General features: G+C 39.8%; 2 protein-coding genes across 9 annotated transcripts in view; one reads left to right on the plus strand and one right to left on the minus strand.

Annotated features, from left to right (window-relative positions):
* The window catches only part of LOC131153260 (uncharacterized), a 115115-nt gene extending 97147 nt beyond the window's left edge, over positions 1 to 17968 (plus strand). For all 5 annotated transcript variants that reach the window (XM_058105456.1, XM_058105454.1, XM_058105457.1 and 2 more), the window contains 7 exons: positions 4952 to 5032; positions 5312 to 5410; positions 5510 to 5692; positions 6887 to 7021; positions 7174 to 7230; positions 17119 to 17253; positions 17624 to 17968. In XM_058105456.1, the coding sequence (XP_057961439.1) occupies positions 4952 to 5032; positions 5312 to 5410; positions 5510 to 5692; positions 6887 to 7021; positions 7174 to 7230; positions 17119 to 17253; positions 17624 to 17842 (909 nt within the window). In that variant the 3' untranslated portion in view covers positions 17843 to 17968. The remainder of the gene's footprint in view (positions 1 to 4951; positions 5033 to 5311; positions 5411 to 5509; positions 5693 to 6886; positions 7022 to 7173; positions 7231 to 17118; positions 17254 to 17623) is intronic.
* Positions 17969 to 18707: 739 nt separating this feature from the next.
* Positions 18708 to 21300, minus strand: part of LOC131154045 (myb family transcription factor PHL7-like) — a 46912-nt gene continuing 44319 nt past the window's right edge. For all 4 annotated transcript variants that reach the window (XM_058106523.1, XM_058106520.1, XM_058106522.1 and 1 more), the window contains one exon: positions 18708 to 19455. In XM_058106523.1, the coding sequence (XP_057962506.1) occupies positions 18922 to 19455 (534 nt within the window). In that variant the 3' untranslated portion in view covers positions 18708 to 18921. The remainder of the gene's footprint in view (positions 19456 to 21300) is intronic.

Below are 21300 nucleotides of genomic sequence, written 5' to 3' on the forward strand. Positions count from 1 at the left end.
CTTTTGGGGGATCCTTAGAACCAGTAATGGCATCCTTCCCCTTCCTACTCAACCTCATCTTATCTCTAATACTTTATGCCAAAGGAAGGATTCTTGTAGGGGAGAGGGCTGCAAGTTTAGCTCTAGGGGAGGTGAGAGAGACTTTTAAGACTCACACAAACTCCTTGAAGACTTGATCCTATAGACCCCTTAGGAAAGGAGGTGAGGTTGAGTTTGAGCCCCAAAACCTATAAAAGGAAGAAGAAGAAAGTTCAGAAAGAACTAATAACTTTGGTTTCTTCTATTAATTATGAGGAGGGTAAGGGGATTGGGAAGGGTGGAAAGCGGGTTAAGATAAGAAGATTATTAGTTGGAATGTGACAGGTTTAGGGGTATAAGGAAAAGGAGCTTGATCAAGGAAGTGTTGTCTATGTAAATTTAAAGGGGATTCTTTCCCTTTTAATTCTTTTCGAAGTGAAAGAAAGGCGCCAATTGTAGTAACCTATATGTATGGTCCTCCTAGATGAACTCTTAGGAGTGCTTTCCAAGAAGAGCTTTAGTGTGTTTTGGGTTTTTGCTCACTTAGGTGGGTAATGGTAGGAGATTTAATGTGGTTAGGTTTTGGGTGGGGGGAGAATTAATGCTATTATGCAACAGTTTGACATTTATTAAGGAGTTGGCCCCAAGAGACTTTCCTTTGAGTAAATCTCTCTTCTTCTTTTTTCTTTTTTCTTTTTTTGCAAGGGAAGGGGGGGTGTGCTAGAGTAGTGCTTTGTAGATTGGATAGATTTTTGTTTTTTAGTGACTCGGAGGATGAATTGTCTAACGTCTCTCAAACTATTTTTTTGAGAACTACTTCTAATCACTGCCCCATTATGTTGGAATCAAGTAGTGTATCTAGCCCCGCCCCTTTTAGGTTTGAGAATTGTTGAAATGTGGAAAGAAAACTAAATATTCCACTAACATATGAAAAAGATTACATTCCCTTTAAATAGATGATAATTCTCATCTAATTACAATGGATATTTACAACCTACTGAAAATAGAATATCCTATTTAAAATGGAAAGCAGTAAAACAAGAAATACTATCTACAGAATCGGGTAACATGCTACCCAAATCCTCTAGGATAGTGGAACCAAAAATAGCTAACAAATCAATTGATTTGTTAGCTGTAAATCTCCTAAAGATCAGCCTCTAATAAAGGTTGACTCATATCTAATAATTCTACACTCCCCCTCAAGTTGGGCTGTCAATATTGATTAGGCCCAACTTGGAACTCAAATCATCAAAATTATTTCTTGGTAGAGCCTTAGTAAGGATATCGGCTGTATGGAGACATGTAGGCACATACAACATCTTGATTATTCCTTCCTCTATTTTTTATTTTATGAAATGTCGATCACTCTCCACGTGTTTTGTTCTATCATGATGCACTGGGTTCTTTGCAATGCTAATGGCTGACTGATTGTCACAGAACATCTTCATGGGTTCTTCACCTAAAATCTTTAATTCCTTTAGAAGCCGTCTTAGCCATATTCCTTCACAGATGCCATTTGCCATTGCCTTGAATTCAGCTTCTGCACTGCTTCTTGACACAACTAATTGCTTCTTACTTCGCCATGTAGCTAGGTTTCTCCACACATATGTGCAGTACCCAGAAGTTGACCTTTGATCATGTATTGATCTTGCCCAATCTGCATGATTGAATACTTCAATATCTCTTCTTTGATTCTTCTCAAAAAATAATCCATTAATTGGTGTTAGCTTCAGATATCGTAGGATTCTATAAATTACCTCCATATGTTCATCATTGGGATTGTTCATGATATGACTCACCAAACTAACAGAGAACCAATATCAGGTCAGGTGTGAGACAAATATATAAGTTTTCCAACTAGTCTTTGATATCTGCCTTTATCCACTGGTGCATTGTCTTCCTTGGCTCCTAGTTTGGTTGTTAAATCCATAGGAGTATCTGCTGGCTTGAATCCGAGCATCCTAGTCTCTTTCAAAAGATCTAGAACATATTTCCTTTGGGAGACAAAGATTCCCTTCCTTGACCATGCCACTTCTATGCCTAGGAAGTATTTGAGATTCCCAAGGTCCTTGATTTTGAATTCTTTAGCCAGTAGACTTTTGAGACTACTCATTTCCTCCTCATAATCTCCTGTTAGAATGATGTCGTCCACATATACAATCAGGATAGAAATTTTTCTTCCAACAGAGTATTTAACAAAGTGTATGATCTGATTGGCATTGAGAATAGCCATACCGCTTGACTACCTTTGTGAATCTCTCGAACCAAGCTCTTGGGGATTGCTTGAGCCTATATAAAGATCTTCTGAGTTTGCAGACTTTGTTGTGTGTAACCTGTGTCTCGAATCTTGGAGGAATTTCCATGTAGACTTCATCTATTAGGTCTCCATTGAGGAAGACATTCTTGACATTTAGTTGGTGAAAAGGCTAGTCTAAATTTGCTGCCAAAGATAAGAGGACCCGCGTTGTATTTAACTTGGCTACAGGGGCAAATGTCTCTTTGTAGTCGATTCCATATGATTGAGTGAATCCCTTTGCTACCAGCCAAGCTTTGAATCGGTTAACACTTCCATCTTCATTGTATTTCACAGTGAATATCCATTTGCAACCTACTGGACGTTTTCCAGTTGGTAATTCTGTGATCTCCCATGTTCCATTCTTTTCTAGTGCACTAATTTCTTCCCAGACAGAATACTTCCTTTTAGGTGTACCGAGAGCCTTTTGTATGTTATTAGGAACCTGGATTTTGTCGAGGTTGGCAACAAAAGATCTAAAATTCGATGACAACCCCTAATATGACACAAAAGTGTATATTGGGTGTTTTGTGCATGATCTCACACCTTTTCTCACAGCAATTGGACAATCACTATCATCATTAGTTAACTAATTATGGGAAGTCTCGGTATTAGAGTTACCTGGTGGATTTTCACTTGATTTAGGGCTCGGATCAGATTCTTGGATTTGCTCAAGGGTTGCTTGTTGTTCTATCTCCTTTTTGCTCCTTCTCCTCCGTGAATAGGTAATCAACTCATCATTTTTTGTTGGTTGAATAGTGTCCAGATGCTGATGTTTCATGGGAGATTTTAAGAAGGGATGTGAAGGAGAAATGGAGTCAGTAGTTGGAATAGATTCAGAAATTTGTGATAGGTGAGAAGGGCCAGAATCAGAAGAAGGGTGGGATAACTCTTCAAAATCCCAAAGCTGGAATTCCTGTGTAATCTCCCCCTGAATTTCAGATTTGGGGTAATATGGTTGCTCAAAAAAGGTGACATCCATGGAGTGATAATATCTTTTAGTAGCTGGTCAATAGCATTTATAACCCTTTTGGTTTGGAGAGTACGTGAGAAAAATGCACTTAAGGGCTCTAGGATCAAGTTTACCCCGGTGTTGACTATGAACATGAACAAAAGCTGAGCACCCGAATACTTTGAAGGGAATAGTGGAGATGAGTCGAGTATTGGGAAAGGACTGAAGTAGAGTTTGACAGGGAGTTTGGAATTTGAGAACGCGAGAGGGCGTCCTGTTTATGAGGTAGGCTGCAGTGAGAATGGCTTCACCCCAAAAGTGTTTCAGTAACAACATTCTTCTGGACTTCATGGACACCATCCCAACACACAACGTTCAACAACCAGAGCAAACCACAAGCACACAATGAACAAGATAAAAAAAAAAATCAAGAACACAGCAATATCACTGTTTCAGGCCTCAATGATGGCAAGCAAACATTTCCAGAATGCCGCACATGAACAACTGAAAAAGGTGATACCTTTGGACAAAAATATCACAAACAACTTGGTATTATGGTGTGAGGAAGGATTTAAGACATTAGAGAGGAAATCGAGCAAAATGGCTGCTCAAAAAGTCTCACACGCCGACATGTGGGGTCGGTTCTGCTGGCTTTCTGCCAGCGCATGGGAGCGCGAAGATTGGCAGGTTCTGTGGCTTGCTATGTGGTTAGTTTTGCAAAATATGAGGTATTTCTTTAGGTGTTGAAGAGGACAGCAACTGCTGAAGCTGCTCCTGGACTTTGGTGATGCTGATGACCCTTCTACTGCAGCTGGTTGCGTGGTATTACAATATTTAGGGTTTGATTTAGTGGCAGTCATGCAATTAGGGTTTATGTCAGATCTTGCTCTGATACCATGATGGAAGACCTTACCTCAATGATAGGTGCCTCCTCTATTTGTAACATATGTCGAGTACAATTCCAATGACCATAATATCCTTCACACTTATTAACATAACTAACACATAACCACTAACAATTGATAATGAACATATTAGCTTATATTTTGTTTCATCAATGATTTGTTCCAATTTATGCTATCTCTTTGCTTATAAAAAAATTATTTGATCTTGGTTCAATTTTTCCTAATTCGGACTGTTCTCAGTCCAAATAAACTAATCTAAGAGACATAAAGCGCAGAACTTTCTTTGAACTGGCTGGTAAAAATAGGGCGTCCACAAATGTAATTTATGCTTAATTTATGTTTGGCTTCAGCATCTGCATTAATATGAATATAAAAGTGTCTAATGAGCATCAGATGCTTGTTGAAAGCTGACAATTTTTTTAAATATAAAATCTGGGAACATCGCTGCAAGTATTGAATGACTTATCTTACTTGTCATTGTGAACTTTTCTTGTCGTCTCAAATTTCAATTGCACATTTTCCTTCTGATGTACTGGACCTCCATTTCAAATTTGGGGAAAGGATAATTGAATCAGGAACCTCATCAAATTAATTATATCTAGTTTCCCTTTTCCTATGGAGAAATCTGTTTCAACATGTTCCATTTCTCATTCTTTTTAGCACTAGTTGAACATATATGGTTAAATGCAGTACATAAATGATAATAGAGGATTTGTCAAATATGTTAAACTTGGTTCTTAGATGTTTATTTCATTGATATTTCTTTTCCCTGACTCCAATCAGGTTAGGATGGCTGTACATTACATGCGAAGAGTGATTCTAAAGAAGGCAAAGTTTGATATCATGGACCTTAATTGTCTCCAGGTTTGTTTATGTTTGTGAGATTGTTGAGATTTATGATATTTACCATTTTAAACTGACAGCTTGGGGCGGTCATTTAGGCATTCATTATTACCCAAAAGGCACCTACCATATTTTTTAAATTCTAGCAGACTAATTGTTATTAATTCTGAAGTCGACCACTTTGTATATTATGTTTGTACTTTTCAAACTGAATATGAATATTCCTTATCTTGCCAAGATGTCTTAAAATTAAAATTTTATTTATTTTTATAGCATGTTAATATTCTGTAACACCTGCAGGTTGCATCTAAGACATTTATTCCCGCTTTATTTGGACATGCTAACGAGGACAAATTCATTCAGCCCCACCACTCTGACCTCATATTTAAGTCCTATGTGGTACTGAATCATTCCAAAGATTTTACAATTACTTACCAGGGAATGCACAGCTATTCACTTATTTCTGAAATTCTTGACCATGTGTCTGAGTCTCTGCAGGGGGATAAAAATATTATAAAATTTGATGGTGACCACAACTCCTCACGTCCACAATTTTATTATGATTCGGTGACCATTTTCTTCTACAATGTCCTTCATCCTCCCCAAATGTCTTACTATTTGAGTAAGCTTGAGAAATATTATGAGTTCAGAGACCTGAAGGTTGGTGCTAGTATGGATGAGGTAATATTTGTTTCATGACACAGTTTTCAAAAATTTTGAGGCTAATTTATCTGTAAACTAGATTTTTTAGTTGAAGAAGAAACTTTATTAAAGAAGCAAATAAGATACAAGAAAAAGGAAACCGTAGTCTTCCAGTCATGCTGGAGTCCATGTTTTAAAAGGCAAAGGTCTAAGGCAAAGTGTTCTAAGCCTTAAGACATGAGGCATAAGCCTTAAGGCATTGGGGTGTAAGCCTATTGAGGATTTGATTTTTAGATAAAAATATGCAAATAAATTTCTTATATTTTACAAATAGAGAAAATTAAGGAAATCACAAATAAAATGTAAAAGAAAAGTCAAGTATAATTTGCAGACTACTTGTTGGCTTGCTAACTTAAATTCAGTACATAAATCATGATTAGAGATAGTTGTAACATTACAAAGTTCAAATTAATTTCAAGATCTAAGATACAACTCTTAATTATATTGTATAGGTTGAGGTTCAAAAGTTTTAGAAATCAACTCATTTTATGACATTACATCTACACAAATATGAAGTTAAAATTTTCTAGCTAAATCTAACTTGAGAATCACACCCAAAAAGCGTAAACCTCAACTAAAAAGGCACAAAAGGCGTTCCTTTTGTACAAAAGCGTGAGCCTCAGCCAATGCATTAGCATTTTTGGGAATCACCATTTTAGATTGAGTGTCAAGAAGTTTTAGGCATGCCTTGAGGCGAGCCTCAATTGAGCCTTTTAAAATGTTAAAATGTAATCTTGCGAAAGCCCCCATGACATAAGTCCAAAGCAAGCAAAGAAAACCATACTCTCCAACTGATGAGGGTGAAGAAAATTTTATATATAGAATATTGGAAACATATTTCAAGTTTCACTGTTAGTAAATAGTAAGTAGATTGCATGATTGTTAATTTAGATCAATCAAAAACTAGAAATTCATGCGACATTCCAATCATGATGTGATAATGATGCTGTTTTGAGGTACTGTGCTGCACCTTCTTACCATTACTCACTTTTCTTGATTGTCAAATACTATTCATATGAGACCCAACAAAATACGGCAGGTAGTTGGGGTTGGCAACAAAAAATCCTACGTCCAATATTCTGGGTGCTAATAGAGCCCTGCATATAGTTTTTATTATATCTTGAGATGTCTACTGTAAGGACTGATATTAATTGTTCCCCTCACTGTTTTCAGAACTTGTTGTATGAGCTCATTACTGGTCTTCATAGTGTGGGTACTGATGGCGCAAGTTCATCTGCCTCTAGCATTTCAACCCCAAAATCTGTGGGTGGAATTTTTCCCCAAATTGCACCAATTACTACTGTAGTTGTATGTATATTTCTTTCCCATTTAATTACCACCCATGCAAAAAAAAAAAAAAAAAAAGGAAAACAAAACAAAACAAAACACGTGCTATAAAAAGAACCATTTTCTGTTTTTTTTCACTGATTTTTTTCCCGTACTTGGTTATTGCAATGCAGGATCCCATTCTTGAAGAAGATGATTCACTTAATGGTGATGGGTCATCACAACTGCAGGTATCTTATTTGGCACTAACCATGGATCTAAAGATGGAAGTTCCTTTTATCAAATACTTGAGGTTAAAAATTGAAATAGAAAAATTGTGGTTGACAATTTCTCACTGTACGTTACTAAGTTAACAACTAGTGATGAGATGCTTCTTTCCTCTATTCTAGGGTTTTTTTTTCCCTTATTGTTAAAATGGTAAATTTTGCATTTGCCAATGAATTGGATGCCCCCCCAATTCTTGGCCAGAGAAAAGTTTCTCTATCAAAGGCAAAGCAGCCGAGCAATTGACATTGATTATTGTTGTAAAGTTAGAGAATGCAAGAGAGGAGAGGACACAAGAATATAGGAGAAAAGTGAGCGGTGGTTTTCTGAATTCTATGTACAGCTCCAGGTCTGCCCTCTTATATATTATTAATAATTAGTGTTAAGGACAAAAATGCCCCCATTAACTCAGCCTAGTTATTAGAACAACATATTCTCTTCTAACACTCCCCCTCAAGCTGGAGGTGGATGAATATCACCCAACCCCAGCTTGTAACAAACATTAGACAAGGCAGGCTTAAATAAAGGCTTTGCAAAAACATCGTCTAATTGATCGACAGATTCCACAGAGGGAGCCCTCACGACCTTCTTCAACACAGCATCCTCACAAAATGACAGTCAACTTCTATGTGCTTTGTCCTCTGAATTCTCTCATGAAACACTAGATTGCTAGCGCAATATAAATGGTAGCTTGATTATCACAAAACACATCTATTTTCTTCGTTAGCAAGAATCTCATCTCTGACATAAGAGACTCCAGCCACATAAGCTCAATCACGAAATGAGCCATAGCTCAATATTCCACTTCAGCACTAGATATTGCTGCAGTAGTTTGTTTCTTGCTATGCTGAGTGACAAAATTATCTCCCGCAAATGTACAATATGCAGTTGTAAACCATTGATCATCACTAGATCCAGCCCAATCTACATTAGAATATCCCACAACCTCACAATTTCTATTGCATTTATATATCAAACCTTTGCTGGGAGAGACTTTGAGATACCACAAATCCTACAAACAGCATCCCAAAGTGGTTGTTTGGAATTTTCCATAAACTGGTTCACCACTCCAACTGCAAAAGATATGTTAGTGACAGTCAAGTAGATCAACTTTGCCAACCAACTGCCTACACAACTTGTCTTCATGGTCCAATCCAACGTCCCTAGACAACTTCACATTGAGATCTACAAGAGTATCAACTGGGTTTGGTCCCAACAAACCAATCTCACTTAGCAAGTCAGATTCAACCCTCTCCTACATCATATAATCTCAATACTAAGAAAGTAACAGATAATACCCAAGTCCTTGATTGGATATTTTTTTTGAATCCAATGCTTAACTTCTGCAATCCCACTATGGTCTCTAACAATGATTATGATATCATTAAGATAAACTGCTAGAAGTACCGCACCTTTCTCCATATTGCGGACAAAAATAAACTGATCAGAGTGGTATTGAAAAAGACAAATGCAGAGAATACAACATTAAATTTGTCAAACTTGGCTCAAGAAGACCATTTAAGATCATTAATGGCCTTATGAAACCTGCATACTTTACCATCCTCCGCAACATACCTAGGAGGTTGCTCCATGTATACCTTCTCCTGCAAATCTTCGTACAACGGGGGATAAGGTCTCAAAAATAATCAATACCATATGTTTAGGTGTACCCCTTGGCAGTTGAGCCTTCATGTAGACCCAACATAGCTAACAAACTCCTTACCATGAGGAAGATCCACCAAGTCCTATATCCCTATAGTGGTCAAGGCATCTATTCCTACATCCATTGTATGTTTCCACCCAAGGTTAGCAAGTGCTTCAACATGCAAGGGATAGAAACGAAGGAAATGGACAAGGAAAAAGAACACATAGGTTTAGGAAGGTGAAGAACTAAAAAATAATGAGCAATAGGATAAGCAACTAATTATTATTGAGCACATGTTCGAGTACCTTTCTAATGAGCAATGGGCCAGTCCAAGTCACATTGTGATCTATCTCTAGAACTAGTAGTTGAAATAATTTGTTGTGCAAAGAGTACCCCAATGCACAGCGGAAACACAAATTGAATCGGAACAATCAATGCAAGCACTCAACGATGAATAATACGGAAACAACAATCAATCACAAAGAGAATAAACGAAAGCAATAATCAAAGACACAAGATTTACGTGGTTCAGCAATGTGCCTACGTCCACGGGGGCAGCGACTGATTTTTTCACTATCAATAATGTCAAGCTTACATCAAGGGTTCAAAATATAGTATAACAAACCCTGTGCGTACAGGAGACTTAGATAGTATCTAAAATACTCCTATAACAAATCCCGGAGGAAATCCCCTCAATCTACTGATCTCCCGATTCAAATTTCGTGACCTGTGCCAAACGAAACCGTAGATGGTTTCACGCAAACCGTTGACGGATTAATGCCGAGAGCTATTTCCCTTGCAGATTGAAACCGTCGACAATTATTTGCCGAGGCCAAACCATAGACCAAATCATCGACCAAACAGTCAACGGTTTCTTCCTGCAATCTTCTCTCTTGTTCTTTGCTTCTCCATGCTTTCCCAACGCATGCGTTCCCCTTAATATAAGTCACATCTCCAACAATCTCCACCTTGGCTAATATTCACCACTTAAGAGAAATCCGAAAGCATATCCGCTGCTCCACCCGAGACAGTAAATTGGGACTGTCACCTATCTAGCACCTGAAGACGTTGACCAAGTCCAAGCAATGCTTAAACTTGTCTGTTGTGACAGGTTTCGTCAACATATCAACTGCATTCTCAGACGTGTGAACCTTCTCAAGTAGAAGTTAACCTGAAGCAACCAGTTCCCGATGTGCTTTGTCCTCGCATGATACACCTGGTTCTTCGTCAAGTAAATGGCACTCTGACTATCACACTGTAGCCGAACTCCACCTTGCTGGACACCCAGCTCCTTGACCAATCTTGTAAGCCACAACGCTTCCGTGGCAACCTCAGCCACTGCCATGTACTCCAACTCAGTAGTAGATAAGGCAACGAGCGACTGTACCATAGACATCCAACAAATAGGTCCCGCCACAAGGGTGAATATGTATCCTGTGGTAGACCTCCTATCATCCAAGTCTCCTGCATAGTCAGCATCCACATACTCTACTACTGATGGATCACTCTGTTGTTTACTGAACATGATGTCATATCCGGTTGTACCCGTCAAGTACCTGAGAATCCACTTGACTGCATCCCAATGTTGTCGACCCAGATTCGAAAAGAACTTACTCGCCACGTTGACAGCTTGTGTCAGGTCCGGCCTTGTACACATCATAGCATACATCAGACACCACACTACATAGGCATAAGGGACCTTCGACATATCACGAACCTCATTGTCCGTCTTTGGGCACTGGGTGGTAGACAACCTAAAATGACTCGTCAATGGTGTACTCACCGGTTTAGCATTAGTCATGCTAAACCTCTCCAACACTTTCTCCACATAGCCACCCTAAGATAACCACAATCTCCCTGTAGCTCTGTCTCTGCGAATCCCCATGCCAAGAATCTTCTTGGCTACACCCAAGTCTTTCATGTCAAACTCTTTTCCTAACAGAGTCTTCAATTGATTCATCTCAGTTATGTCTTTAGCAGCAATTAGCATGTCGTCGACATAAAGTAACAAGAATATGAGAGACCCGTTCCTCAAGACTCCTCACATAGACGCAGCAATAGTACTCACACCTCCTGTAGCCAATACGGATCATATAGGCATCAAACTGTTTGTACCACTGCCTCAGAGACTATATCAACCTGTAAAGTGACTTCTTCAGTTTACAAACCAGGTGCTCTTGTCCAAGTTGGCCAAACCCTTCTGACTGTGTCATGTAAATCAACTCCTCCAAATCACCGTGGAGGAACACTGTGTTTACGTCCATCTGCTCCAAATGCATGTCGTAATGTGCCACCGGTCCCAACACTACGATGGAAGTGTGTCTGACCACAGGGGAGAATATTTCATCATAATCAACTCCCCTCCTCTACGAGTATCCCTTTGCTACCAATCGAGTCTTGAACTTCTCTTTTTCATTTTTTGAAACTACTTATTTCTTCCTATACACCCACTTGCATTTGATCGCCCTCTTCCCCTTGTTAAGCTCCACCAAGTATCATGTCTAGTTCTTATGCAACAACTCTATCTCCACCATAGCGCCCATCTAGCTACCTTTCTCCTGACTATGCACAGCCTTTAGAAAGGTAGTAAGATACCAGCTGCTTGTGATAAGTGCACAAGACACCAGATCGTCAAAACCGTACTTGGGGGCTGGCCTGACAATGCATCTGAGTTTGTCTATAGCTATACTATGATGTTACTGGTTTCCTCAGCTAGAGCTCCCTGCATTCTGATTATCGTCATCTCTGCCCTCAGTCTCCAACTCCACCTACACCGTCTGTTGATCTCTCGAGCTAGAACTCCCTGCATCTCTGCCCTAAGTCTCCAACTTCACCTAAATCACATGCTCATCGCTGCTGCGATTTTTTGGCACCTGTTTCTCTATTTTTTCCTGAGTACACCACAACATGGCTTTCTTATCGAAGACCACGTCTCTACTAATCACCACCTTGTTTGTCACCAAATTCCATAGCTTGAACCCTTTCACGCCTTTCTGATATCCCAGAAAGATGCTCCGTCTCGACTTTGCCTCAAGCTTTGATATCTCCTCACCAGGAATGTGCGCATAAGCTAGTCACCCAAGTACTCTCAATCCAGAGTAGTCTACCTCATTGTCTGTCTACACCTCCTCAGCAACTTTCTCATCTAGTGATGCCCTTGGTGATTGATTTACCAAGAAACAAGTCATACTCACTACCTCGGCCCAAAAATTCATAGCAATGGTTCGGTTCATCCTTTCTGCTACACCATTTTGTTGTGGTGTCATGCGGACTGTAAAATGCCTACTTATGCCATGATGCTCGCACAATTCTCTAAAGCTCAAGTTTGTGTACTCAGTGTCATTGTCTAACCTGAGGCACTTTATCTTTCTCCCAGTCTGGTTCTCCACCTCAGCCTTCCACAATTTAAACTTGGCAAAAGTCTCTAACTTGTGCTGCATGAAGTACACCCAGTCCTTTCGTGAATAATCGTCAAGGAAACTCACTAAGTACACATGTCCCCCTCGTGACGCTACTCTCACCGGCCTCCAAACGTCCGTATGAATGTAGTCCAGTATTCCCTCCGTCTTGTGCGTGGCTGCCATAAACTAAACTTTATTCTGCTTCCCAAGCACACAGTACTTGCAGAAATTCAGCTTGCATGATTTGACCCCCTTCAAAAGATTCCTCAAGCTCCTTCATTCCACGCTGACCCATATGCCCTAACCGCATATGCCACAAAACAGTACTGTCTGACTCAGGCTCTGCAACTGCAACTCCACCTACAACTGTTGTACCCAGCAGTGTATATATATTCCTTGGTACTCTCTTCCCCTTCATCATGGTGAGAACACCTTTGCTCACCTTCATTACCCCACTTTCAAACTTGTAACTAACTCGTTACAATCTAAGGTGCCTAACAAAACCAGATTCTTCCTCAATTCCAGTATGTGTCTAACATCACATAACGTCCTCACCACACCATCATACATTTTGATTCTGATATTCCCCATCTTGAAAACTTTGCACGCAGCATCGTTTCCTATCAAAACGGAACCAGAACTCACCAATCTGAACGTAATGAACCATTCTTTATTGGGCCTCATATGATAAGAACATGTCTAGTCTAAGATCCAAGAATCTGCAAACTCATCTGAACCAGATGAAACCAAGAGCATATCACCATCACCACTCTCAAAGTCTCCTTCTACTACGTTCGTCATGTGTGATGACCCTTCTTTGTTTTCAGCATTCCCTATTGTTTCTCCCACGATCCTGATTACCTTTCACCATCAGCCCTCACCTTGAGTATTTTCGTCACTGACCTTCTTCCTTTGATGGAAACTCAACAGGACATTGGTGATATCCTCCAACTCCAAGGTTTCTTTCCCCTATGTTAGAGTTGTAACCAGATTCTCGTGCGTTGGAGACTTAGGTAGGGAATTCAACAACATCAACACTTTGTCTTCATCCTCGAACTTCACATCAACCCGCTTTAGATTGTTGATGATCTGATTAAATACGTTGATGTGTTGATTCAAGTCCGAACCCTCTGCCATCTTAAGCCCATAGAGTCTTTGCTTAAGATACAACTTGTTCGATAAAAACTTGGACATATACTGGTTCTATAGTTTCAGCAAAATCGCTACCGGCGACTCCTCATCCATGACGTGATACAACACATCATCGGCTAGACATAACTTGATAGTAGCCACAGCCTTGGCTTCCAACTCGTGTCGTCCATGCCTTTCGACTATTTCTATATAATGCCTTCACCATACCTTGCTGCACCAACATGTCCTTAATCCTCCTCTACCAAAGTCCAAAATTTCCTGTTCCATCGAACTTGCCAATGTTGAACGTCACTGAAGAGATCCCAACCATTGCAAACAATAGCTCTAATACCAATTTGTTGTGCAAAAAGTACTCCAATGCGCAGCAGAAACAAAAATTGAATCGGAACAATCAATGCAAGAACTCAACGATGAATAATACAATCAATCACAAAGAGAATAAACAAAAGCAATAATCAAAGACACAAAATTTACGTGGTTCGGCAATGTGTCTACGTCTACGAGGGCAGCGACTGATTTTTTCACTATCAATAATGTCAAGCTTACATCAAGGGTTACAAAATATAGTATATAAACAAATCCTATGCGTATAAGAGGCGTAGATACTATCTAAAATACTCCTAGAGCAAATCCCAGAGGAAAATTCTCCAAAACCCCCCAATCTACTGATTTCCCGATTCAAATTCCGTGACCTGCGCCTTAATGTCGAGAACTATTTCCCTTGTAGACTGAAACCTGAAACCGTTATTCTTTGCTTCACCATGCTTTCCCAGCGCACGCGTTCCTCTCAATATGAGCCACATCTCCAACACTAGTGACGGGCAAAGGAGGCGTTTGCATGTCGATAGTGATGTTTGTGCTTGCTTTCCATCGTTCGTAAACCTGCAATATCTCTGGGTCAATAACTAATGGATTTGGAAATTGATTCTCTGGATCAATAACTAATGGATTTGGAAGAGGGGTAAAGGATTTCTTGAGAAGGGTAAAAGTAGGAACATAAGGATCAGCACAAAAGGGGTACCATAAATCACTGATGGAATCAAAATACAACAACAACAAAACCAAGCCTTAAGTCCCACTAGGTGGGTTGGCTATATAAATCCTTTTCCGCTAATTTATGCGATCATGGACCATTTCTTTTGACAGATTCAAGGATATTAAATTCTTACTTACATCTCCTTCCAAGTTATTTTAGGTCTACCCCTACTCTTTCTACTACCCCCATAGTAACTAACTCACTCTCCCTCACTGGTGCACTATGTGGCCTATGTTGCAAGTGTCCATACCATCTAATTCGTCCCTCTCTTATCTTATCTTTTATAGGAGCTACACCTAACTTACAGAGATTATGTTCATTCTTTAATTTATCTTTCAATGTTATACCACTCATCCATCTAAGCATTCTCATCTCGGCAATTTTTACTTTTTGGATATTTTGTTTCTTCGTCGTCCAACATTTTGATCCATATAGCATAGATGGTCTTATAGCTGTCCTATAAAACTTCCCTTTTAATTTTAAGGGTATTCTATGATCACAAAGCACACTTGAAGTACTTCTCCATTTTACCCAATCTTCTTGGACTCTATGCATTATATCATCTTCAATTTCTCTTTCAACTTGCATAATAGATCCAAGGTATCAAAATCTACAAGTGCTATTTATTTCTTCATCATCAAGTTTAACTTTGTCTCCAATATTCCTCCTATCATTACTAAAATTACATCTCATATATTCTGTTTTATTTTTACTTATCCTTTCTCTAGCTTTAGTAAGTTTAAATATATCTCTTTTCCTTTCTTTTGTATCTCATCTATCATACAAACTATTAAATGATTTGTATTTAAAGCAACAGACTTTGCCAACATCATCCTAATAGCTCCAAGAGCTTTTCGATCAAGCAACTCCCACTCACCCTCCCTCAATGGTAAGTGCAACTCCTTACCAAACAAGTTATCCTCAATCTGCATCTTCTGAAAACCAAAATTGGTGTCGTCAAACATCTCGATATTTGAGTTCTTTTCATTTGACATCTCGATTCGCCTATCTAGAAATGGAATTAGCTCAAACAGACAATACGGTTGGATTCGGAACGGCTGAAAACCTTAGAAATGGTTCAAGTCGTTTGAAAAATGGACCTAAAATGGCTTCGAAAAGCCCGGTCAAAGTTTTTGGTCTAAGAGGTCAAACTTAACGGAATATTCCATGACTGACGGAATATTCTGCGGCTGTTAGTTGACATCGTTAGCTGATGTGGCTGATGACGTTGCAGGGGTGGGCACCAGCTGCTGACGTGGCACGGTGGGCCCACTGATGATGTGGCGTCTAATGTGGCATGGTGGGTCCCACTAATGATGTGGCGGCTGGCAACACGTTGCTGTGGGCGCTGACTGGGCACTGTGGTGGCGATGAGGTGGCGTTGACTCGACTGACAGCGCTGATTACTTCAGCTCTTCTTCCTCCATCAGCTCTCACCGTGTGCTCGCCGGTGCGTGTGGGCTCGTGCAGTCACCAGCTACTGGGAACTGCGTGAAGGCGCGTGGCTGCGACGGCATACTGCCAGAGGCGCGTGCAGGCTCGTGGGACCTCCATTTGAGCTCCGGTTTGCATTGTTGGCTTCGTCTCAACGAGAAGAACACGATGGTGGGCTCAAAACGCAGTTTTGAGATACTGGATAGAGGCTCCGATTTGGTGATTTTGCTCTGATCTAGCTCTGAAACCAATTGTTGGGAGGGATCTAGGAACAATAATCACACACAAGCAAAATATAAACAATCAAAAATGGAACACCAGATTTAACGTAGTTCGGTCCAAACTGACCTATGTCTACGAAGCACACCAATCTAACTATAAGTGGGAGAATAAATACAAGGAGGAGCCACTGCTCAACTCAAGTCTCTCTCTCTCAACACAGATTACACTCTGTTCCTCGCACACTACTTCTGCACTTAGTTCTTACAACAGATTACACCCACACACCTCATTTATAGAGCGATGGATGGGGAGTGAAATTCAAAAGTAGGTGGCTTAATTTCAATGAAGGTGCACTGGGTTGGTGGCCGCTGATCTCCAAATTCAACAGAAGCGGCTGGGTTGGTGGCTGCCGATGACTCCACCTTCTGCAACTCAATGCTTCCTTTCTTTAACATCACCACACTTGGATCAGTCTGCTTGATTTCATTGTTAAACCATCCTTCTTATAATAAATCTCAATTTACCCAGCAAAATCCTGGCAGATTATCCTGCTTTGCGCTTTCTATCTAGAACTTTTATCAAGTTCCTTTTCTTAGTTTCTATTTGCAAGTTCCTTGCAGGCATTGCAAATGAATGCCATAGTTGATCCATTTACCATAGTGCAATCTCTTTCCTCAACAAGCCGTAATGCATGTTTCTTCCATCACTGCTCACTAGGCAAACTTTAAATTTTTATGTGATTTTATATACAGCTACTTTTTTCAGCTGTTAATATTTATTTGTTTTTTATTTTTTATATTTTTGGACGGGGAGCAAGCATTGTGAATTTACCAACAATGTTTTCTTGTTCTTGGTATGGACCATGGAAATAAAACACAGTAATGATGGTAGATGAACTGTGGAATATAGATAGCTATTAAATTTGAAACGGATTCACCTAATCATTGGGGCCATGATTTCTTAGGATAAGCCAAATGGCCAAAACGAGGAGTGTTATTCTTATGCAAGCTCAAATAGAGAGAGTTGGGGAAGATGCTCGTCACTAGGAAGCAGTGATGATGAAGCTTCTACAAATTGCACAGCTTCTAACTGCCATCAGGTCTCAGTCTCTCTCTCTCTCTCTCTCTCTCTCACTCTCTCATGTGCGCGTGCACGCATGTAACTTAGCATATAATTATCTGAACTGTTTTTCTTAGCCATTTTTTTCTTATATTCAATAATGTTAATTCTGACACATACAACATCATGCTTTTGGGATGGCAAGACTTGTGCCCAATCAAATACAGCCTGGTTTTGTTAGACAAAGTGCTTGCATTATGGCTGTTATTCCTGAATTTGGTGCATTTGTTGTTAGGGCGCACACATTAATCATTTTTTGGAGACGGTGTATATTGATCAGAGTATCAAAATTTACATTTGACTGGTCATCTGCCCTTTGCCCACTCACATCATTTTTATATTGATTGTAGCGGAGTCTGAATTTATCTGCGGCACCTCTTAAAACCATGCAACAAAGTCGGGAATCATTCCACTTGCCAAAAGAAGAAAACAAGAAAAAGACTATGCTGGTTTCAAAGTCGCAAAGACAGACAAAGAGTGGGAAATTCCAAAAGCTTGGGGCCCTTGGCCAGCGTCTGCGACTTTGCATATTAAAGGGGGTTGCTGACAGGAGACGTCACTCACCATGACCACTTCTATTTATAGAAATGTTATCATTGTTCTGTTCTGTGGCTGTTTATTCCTCTCCAACCCATGTACTGTTACAGGTTACCTTTTCACATTCTTTGTAGGAGTTTTCAATCCTTTGCAAGCTGCGCCGGGGGGGGGGGGGGGGGGGGGGGGGGGTCATTATTGCTCGGTCACGGATATGGGCACGTGCTGGGAATTTTTACTCCCAATGGAGGCGCGACCACTCCAAGAGTAGACTACAGCTTGAATTGAATTCCTGATTCAGCACATTGCTTGTAATATTTTCTGTAGAATATGTTTTTAGATAAATCTTATTCATTAAAACAAGCAAGTTTCATAGCTTTCAACGCCAGGTAATGTGCTATCTTTCTTGTGAAGCCTTTTATTTTTAAGTTCTGTTATAGATTAGAGTGCCTTTGGCAACTCGTGTAGGCACATGTTGAATGAAAATAAGGATAAACTGTACGGGAAAAGATTAAATTTTTATCTTGGAGAAAGTTTTCAGAGAACATTACCATTTGAAAGAATTCTTGTCTCAAAGGTATCGTCATTGAGGGATTTTTTTTTTTTTAAATTAAAAACATATGCCCTGTGATTTCCAAGGGTTCCCCAAGGCATACTTTCCAAAATTCATGTTTAGAGGGACTTCTTCAAATATTAAAGTAAAATTGATCTTTTTTGGTTCCTACGGCCAAGGTTCAAAATTATAAAATGGAATTTCCCATCAATAAATTAAATCAACACGCCAAAGTTGGCAAATTACTTTACCAACAGTATTATTCATTCAACTTTAGATCAAGGAAAATTCCCTATGACAAACGTATTAGCTATTGCAAACCAGTAATGTATATAGCTCGCACCCAATTGAAATCCTAAACCAAGAAAAATATAAGTTATTCATTGCAATAAAACCTTTAGTTTTGCCACTGAAAGAGTTGAGAGGCAAGAAAGTATATGAAACCTGTGAGTTCCTTTTGCCTATTTTTCTGGTGCATTAAATTTTCACACCAACCACCAATGTCTTCACCCCCACACCCAAGAAAAGTAGTCCAACCTGCGAATTCTATGGAACAACACATCACATATCTTTGACTGAAACATTTTCGTCTTCATTACTGCATGATGTCCGTGATGAAGGATTAAACTGCTCACAAGTTAAGATAACTGATCGTGGTTGCTGGTAAGATGAGCATAAACTTGACTCCAGTATCTGTGTAAGCACTATCTGTGGTTTAGCATTAGATGCACTCGTTACCCGCTGCTTCTTCACCAGCCTCTCACCTTTTGGGCTCTCAGCTGGGGAACTGGCACGGTGACCAGAATCTGGCGTCAATGGCTCGTGATGAGATGAGAAGGATTCATCCAGTGAAAGGCTCTTTGATGGGGCACATTCCTTCATAGACTTGTCCTGGAGGCGGTACTCACAGGTTGGTGCTGGGGTTGCTGGGTCTGTCTTCTTTTCCGACTCTGCATGGTTGTCACCTGTTAATGGGACAGGAGCCCCTGAACCAGGAACTTCTGCAAGAACTCCACTGAGGCGTTGCTGCTCTTCAATAATCTTCTTCAAATATTTGCCCTGGGCTTCTATCCTCAACTGCAGCTGCCTCTGCACCTGTTTAATAGAAAAATATATAGAAATTAAGTTCGTGGTGAGAATTTTGGTCAACCTATAATGACAACTTGGGAGTCACACTCTTGCATCATCAAGGGGGTACAAAGCAGGGCATCTCTTAACTTTTTTTTCTCATTCAAATACATAGGAGACAGACTGCATATAAGTCTAACCCACATACCATGATCTGAAAGTGCTGAACATCAACTACATTACAAGACATCCACAAATTTGTAATTGCTTTATCATTGCCAAACACAAGTCATCTAGTAAGAACTGTCATTTTATGTTTAATTTATTTTTCATTGTACTCTTGAAGCATATACATTATCATCATGGCTACACAGCTGTTTGGTTGGACAAGTTGATAAACATGTTAGCTCCATAGCTATTGGGCATTCAAAGGTTTGGAATGCGCCTAAATGGGTTCAGGTAAACCTACTCCTATTCTAGTTCTGCTTTGGGGAAGATTTGGAATGTACCTATGCTGGTTCAGGTATCTCTATTTCTGCTCTTTTCCTTGTCTGTATCACCTCTCATTGCATAATGGTGTTATTTCCTCTTTTTTTATCACAAGCGGGGATAACTTCTGGAATTTCCATTTTTGGTCTCATAATGATAGGGAGGGGAGAAACTATCAACTTCGCTGTGTTTGTCAAAGGAAAGGATACTTGGGTGTCAGTTCTCATCAGGGGGAATTTTCTTGTAAATATTTTTGAGCATTTGGTTCATGGAAACAGTCCTTTTCACTTCATTATAGTATTTGGACGTCGAAGTTAAGATTTTTATCAGGTTGGTTCATGGTTCGTGACAGAAATGCATCAGTAATGGATGGGTTGATTTTTTTTTTCAATTTGTGACAATTCAAGTGGGGAATGGGGCCAATATTTACTTTTGGCATGATGTGTGGTGCGGGAACTGTTCATGGAAACAGTCCTTTTCACTTCATTATAGTATTTGGAAGGTCAAAGTTAAGATTTTTATCAGGTTGGTTCATGGTTCGTGACAGAAATGCATCAGGAATGGATGGGTTGATTTTTTTTTCAATTTGTGAAAATTCAAGTGGGGAATGGGGCCAATATTTACTTTTGGCATGATGTGTGGTGCGGGAACCGTAATCTTACAGTTGCATTTCCTTCCATATACAGCTTGACTTGTGATAGAAATGCCTTTATCAGTCATCACCTTCAAATCACTGGTCAGGAAATTTTCTAGGACATTCCTTTCACAAGGAAAGTGGCAGATTAGGAAATTCACACTCAGAATTATACAGATTTCTACACAATTTCCGCCACCAAAACATCCCCAACAAGACAAAAATGGTGCTTTCTCTGTTAAATATTTTTACAAGAAGCTCTCACCGCTGGGAACAAATTGCAATAACTCCGCTTGGATTCACATTTGAAGGGCAGTATCCCCTTCAAAGGTTGCCTTTTTTGCTAAGAAGTCCATACATGGAAATATTTTAACCCTCGACAATCTACAGAAAAGAGGGCTTACCAGTCACGAATTGGTGTTTTTTCTGTATGGCTGACTCAGAATTAGTAAACCACATTCTTCTCCGCTGCCCCTGGACAAGGAACATGTGGAATCTGGCTCTTGACAAGGCAGCAGTGGGTTGTGGCAAATTCAGTTGGGAGGGGAGATTTGGGCTTGGAAAGGCATCAGAGCCACAAAGGAAAAGGAAAAGCCTTTGAACCTCATCCCTCTCGCCATCTTTTGGAAGGAAAGAAATAAGAGAGCCTTCAAAGATTCATCCACTCACTTCAGACCTGCAAGGCCCAATGGATTACCACTATCTCCAGCTGGCTTAATGGGAAAATTTTTAATGATCATTTTGTGGTC

Source organism: Malania oleifera, chromosome 4 (genome assembly GCF_029873635.1).
Source record: "Malania oleifera isolate guangnan ecotype guangnan chromosome 4, ASM2987363v1, whole genome shotgun sequence".
Classification (NCBI taxonomy): Eukaryota; Viridiplantae; Streptophyta; class Magnoliopsida; order Santalales; family Ximeniaceae; genus Malania; species Malania oleifera.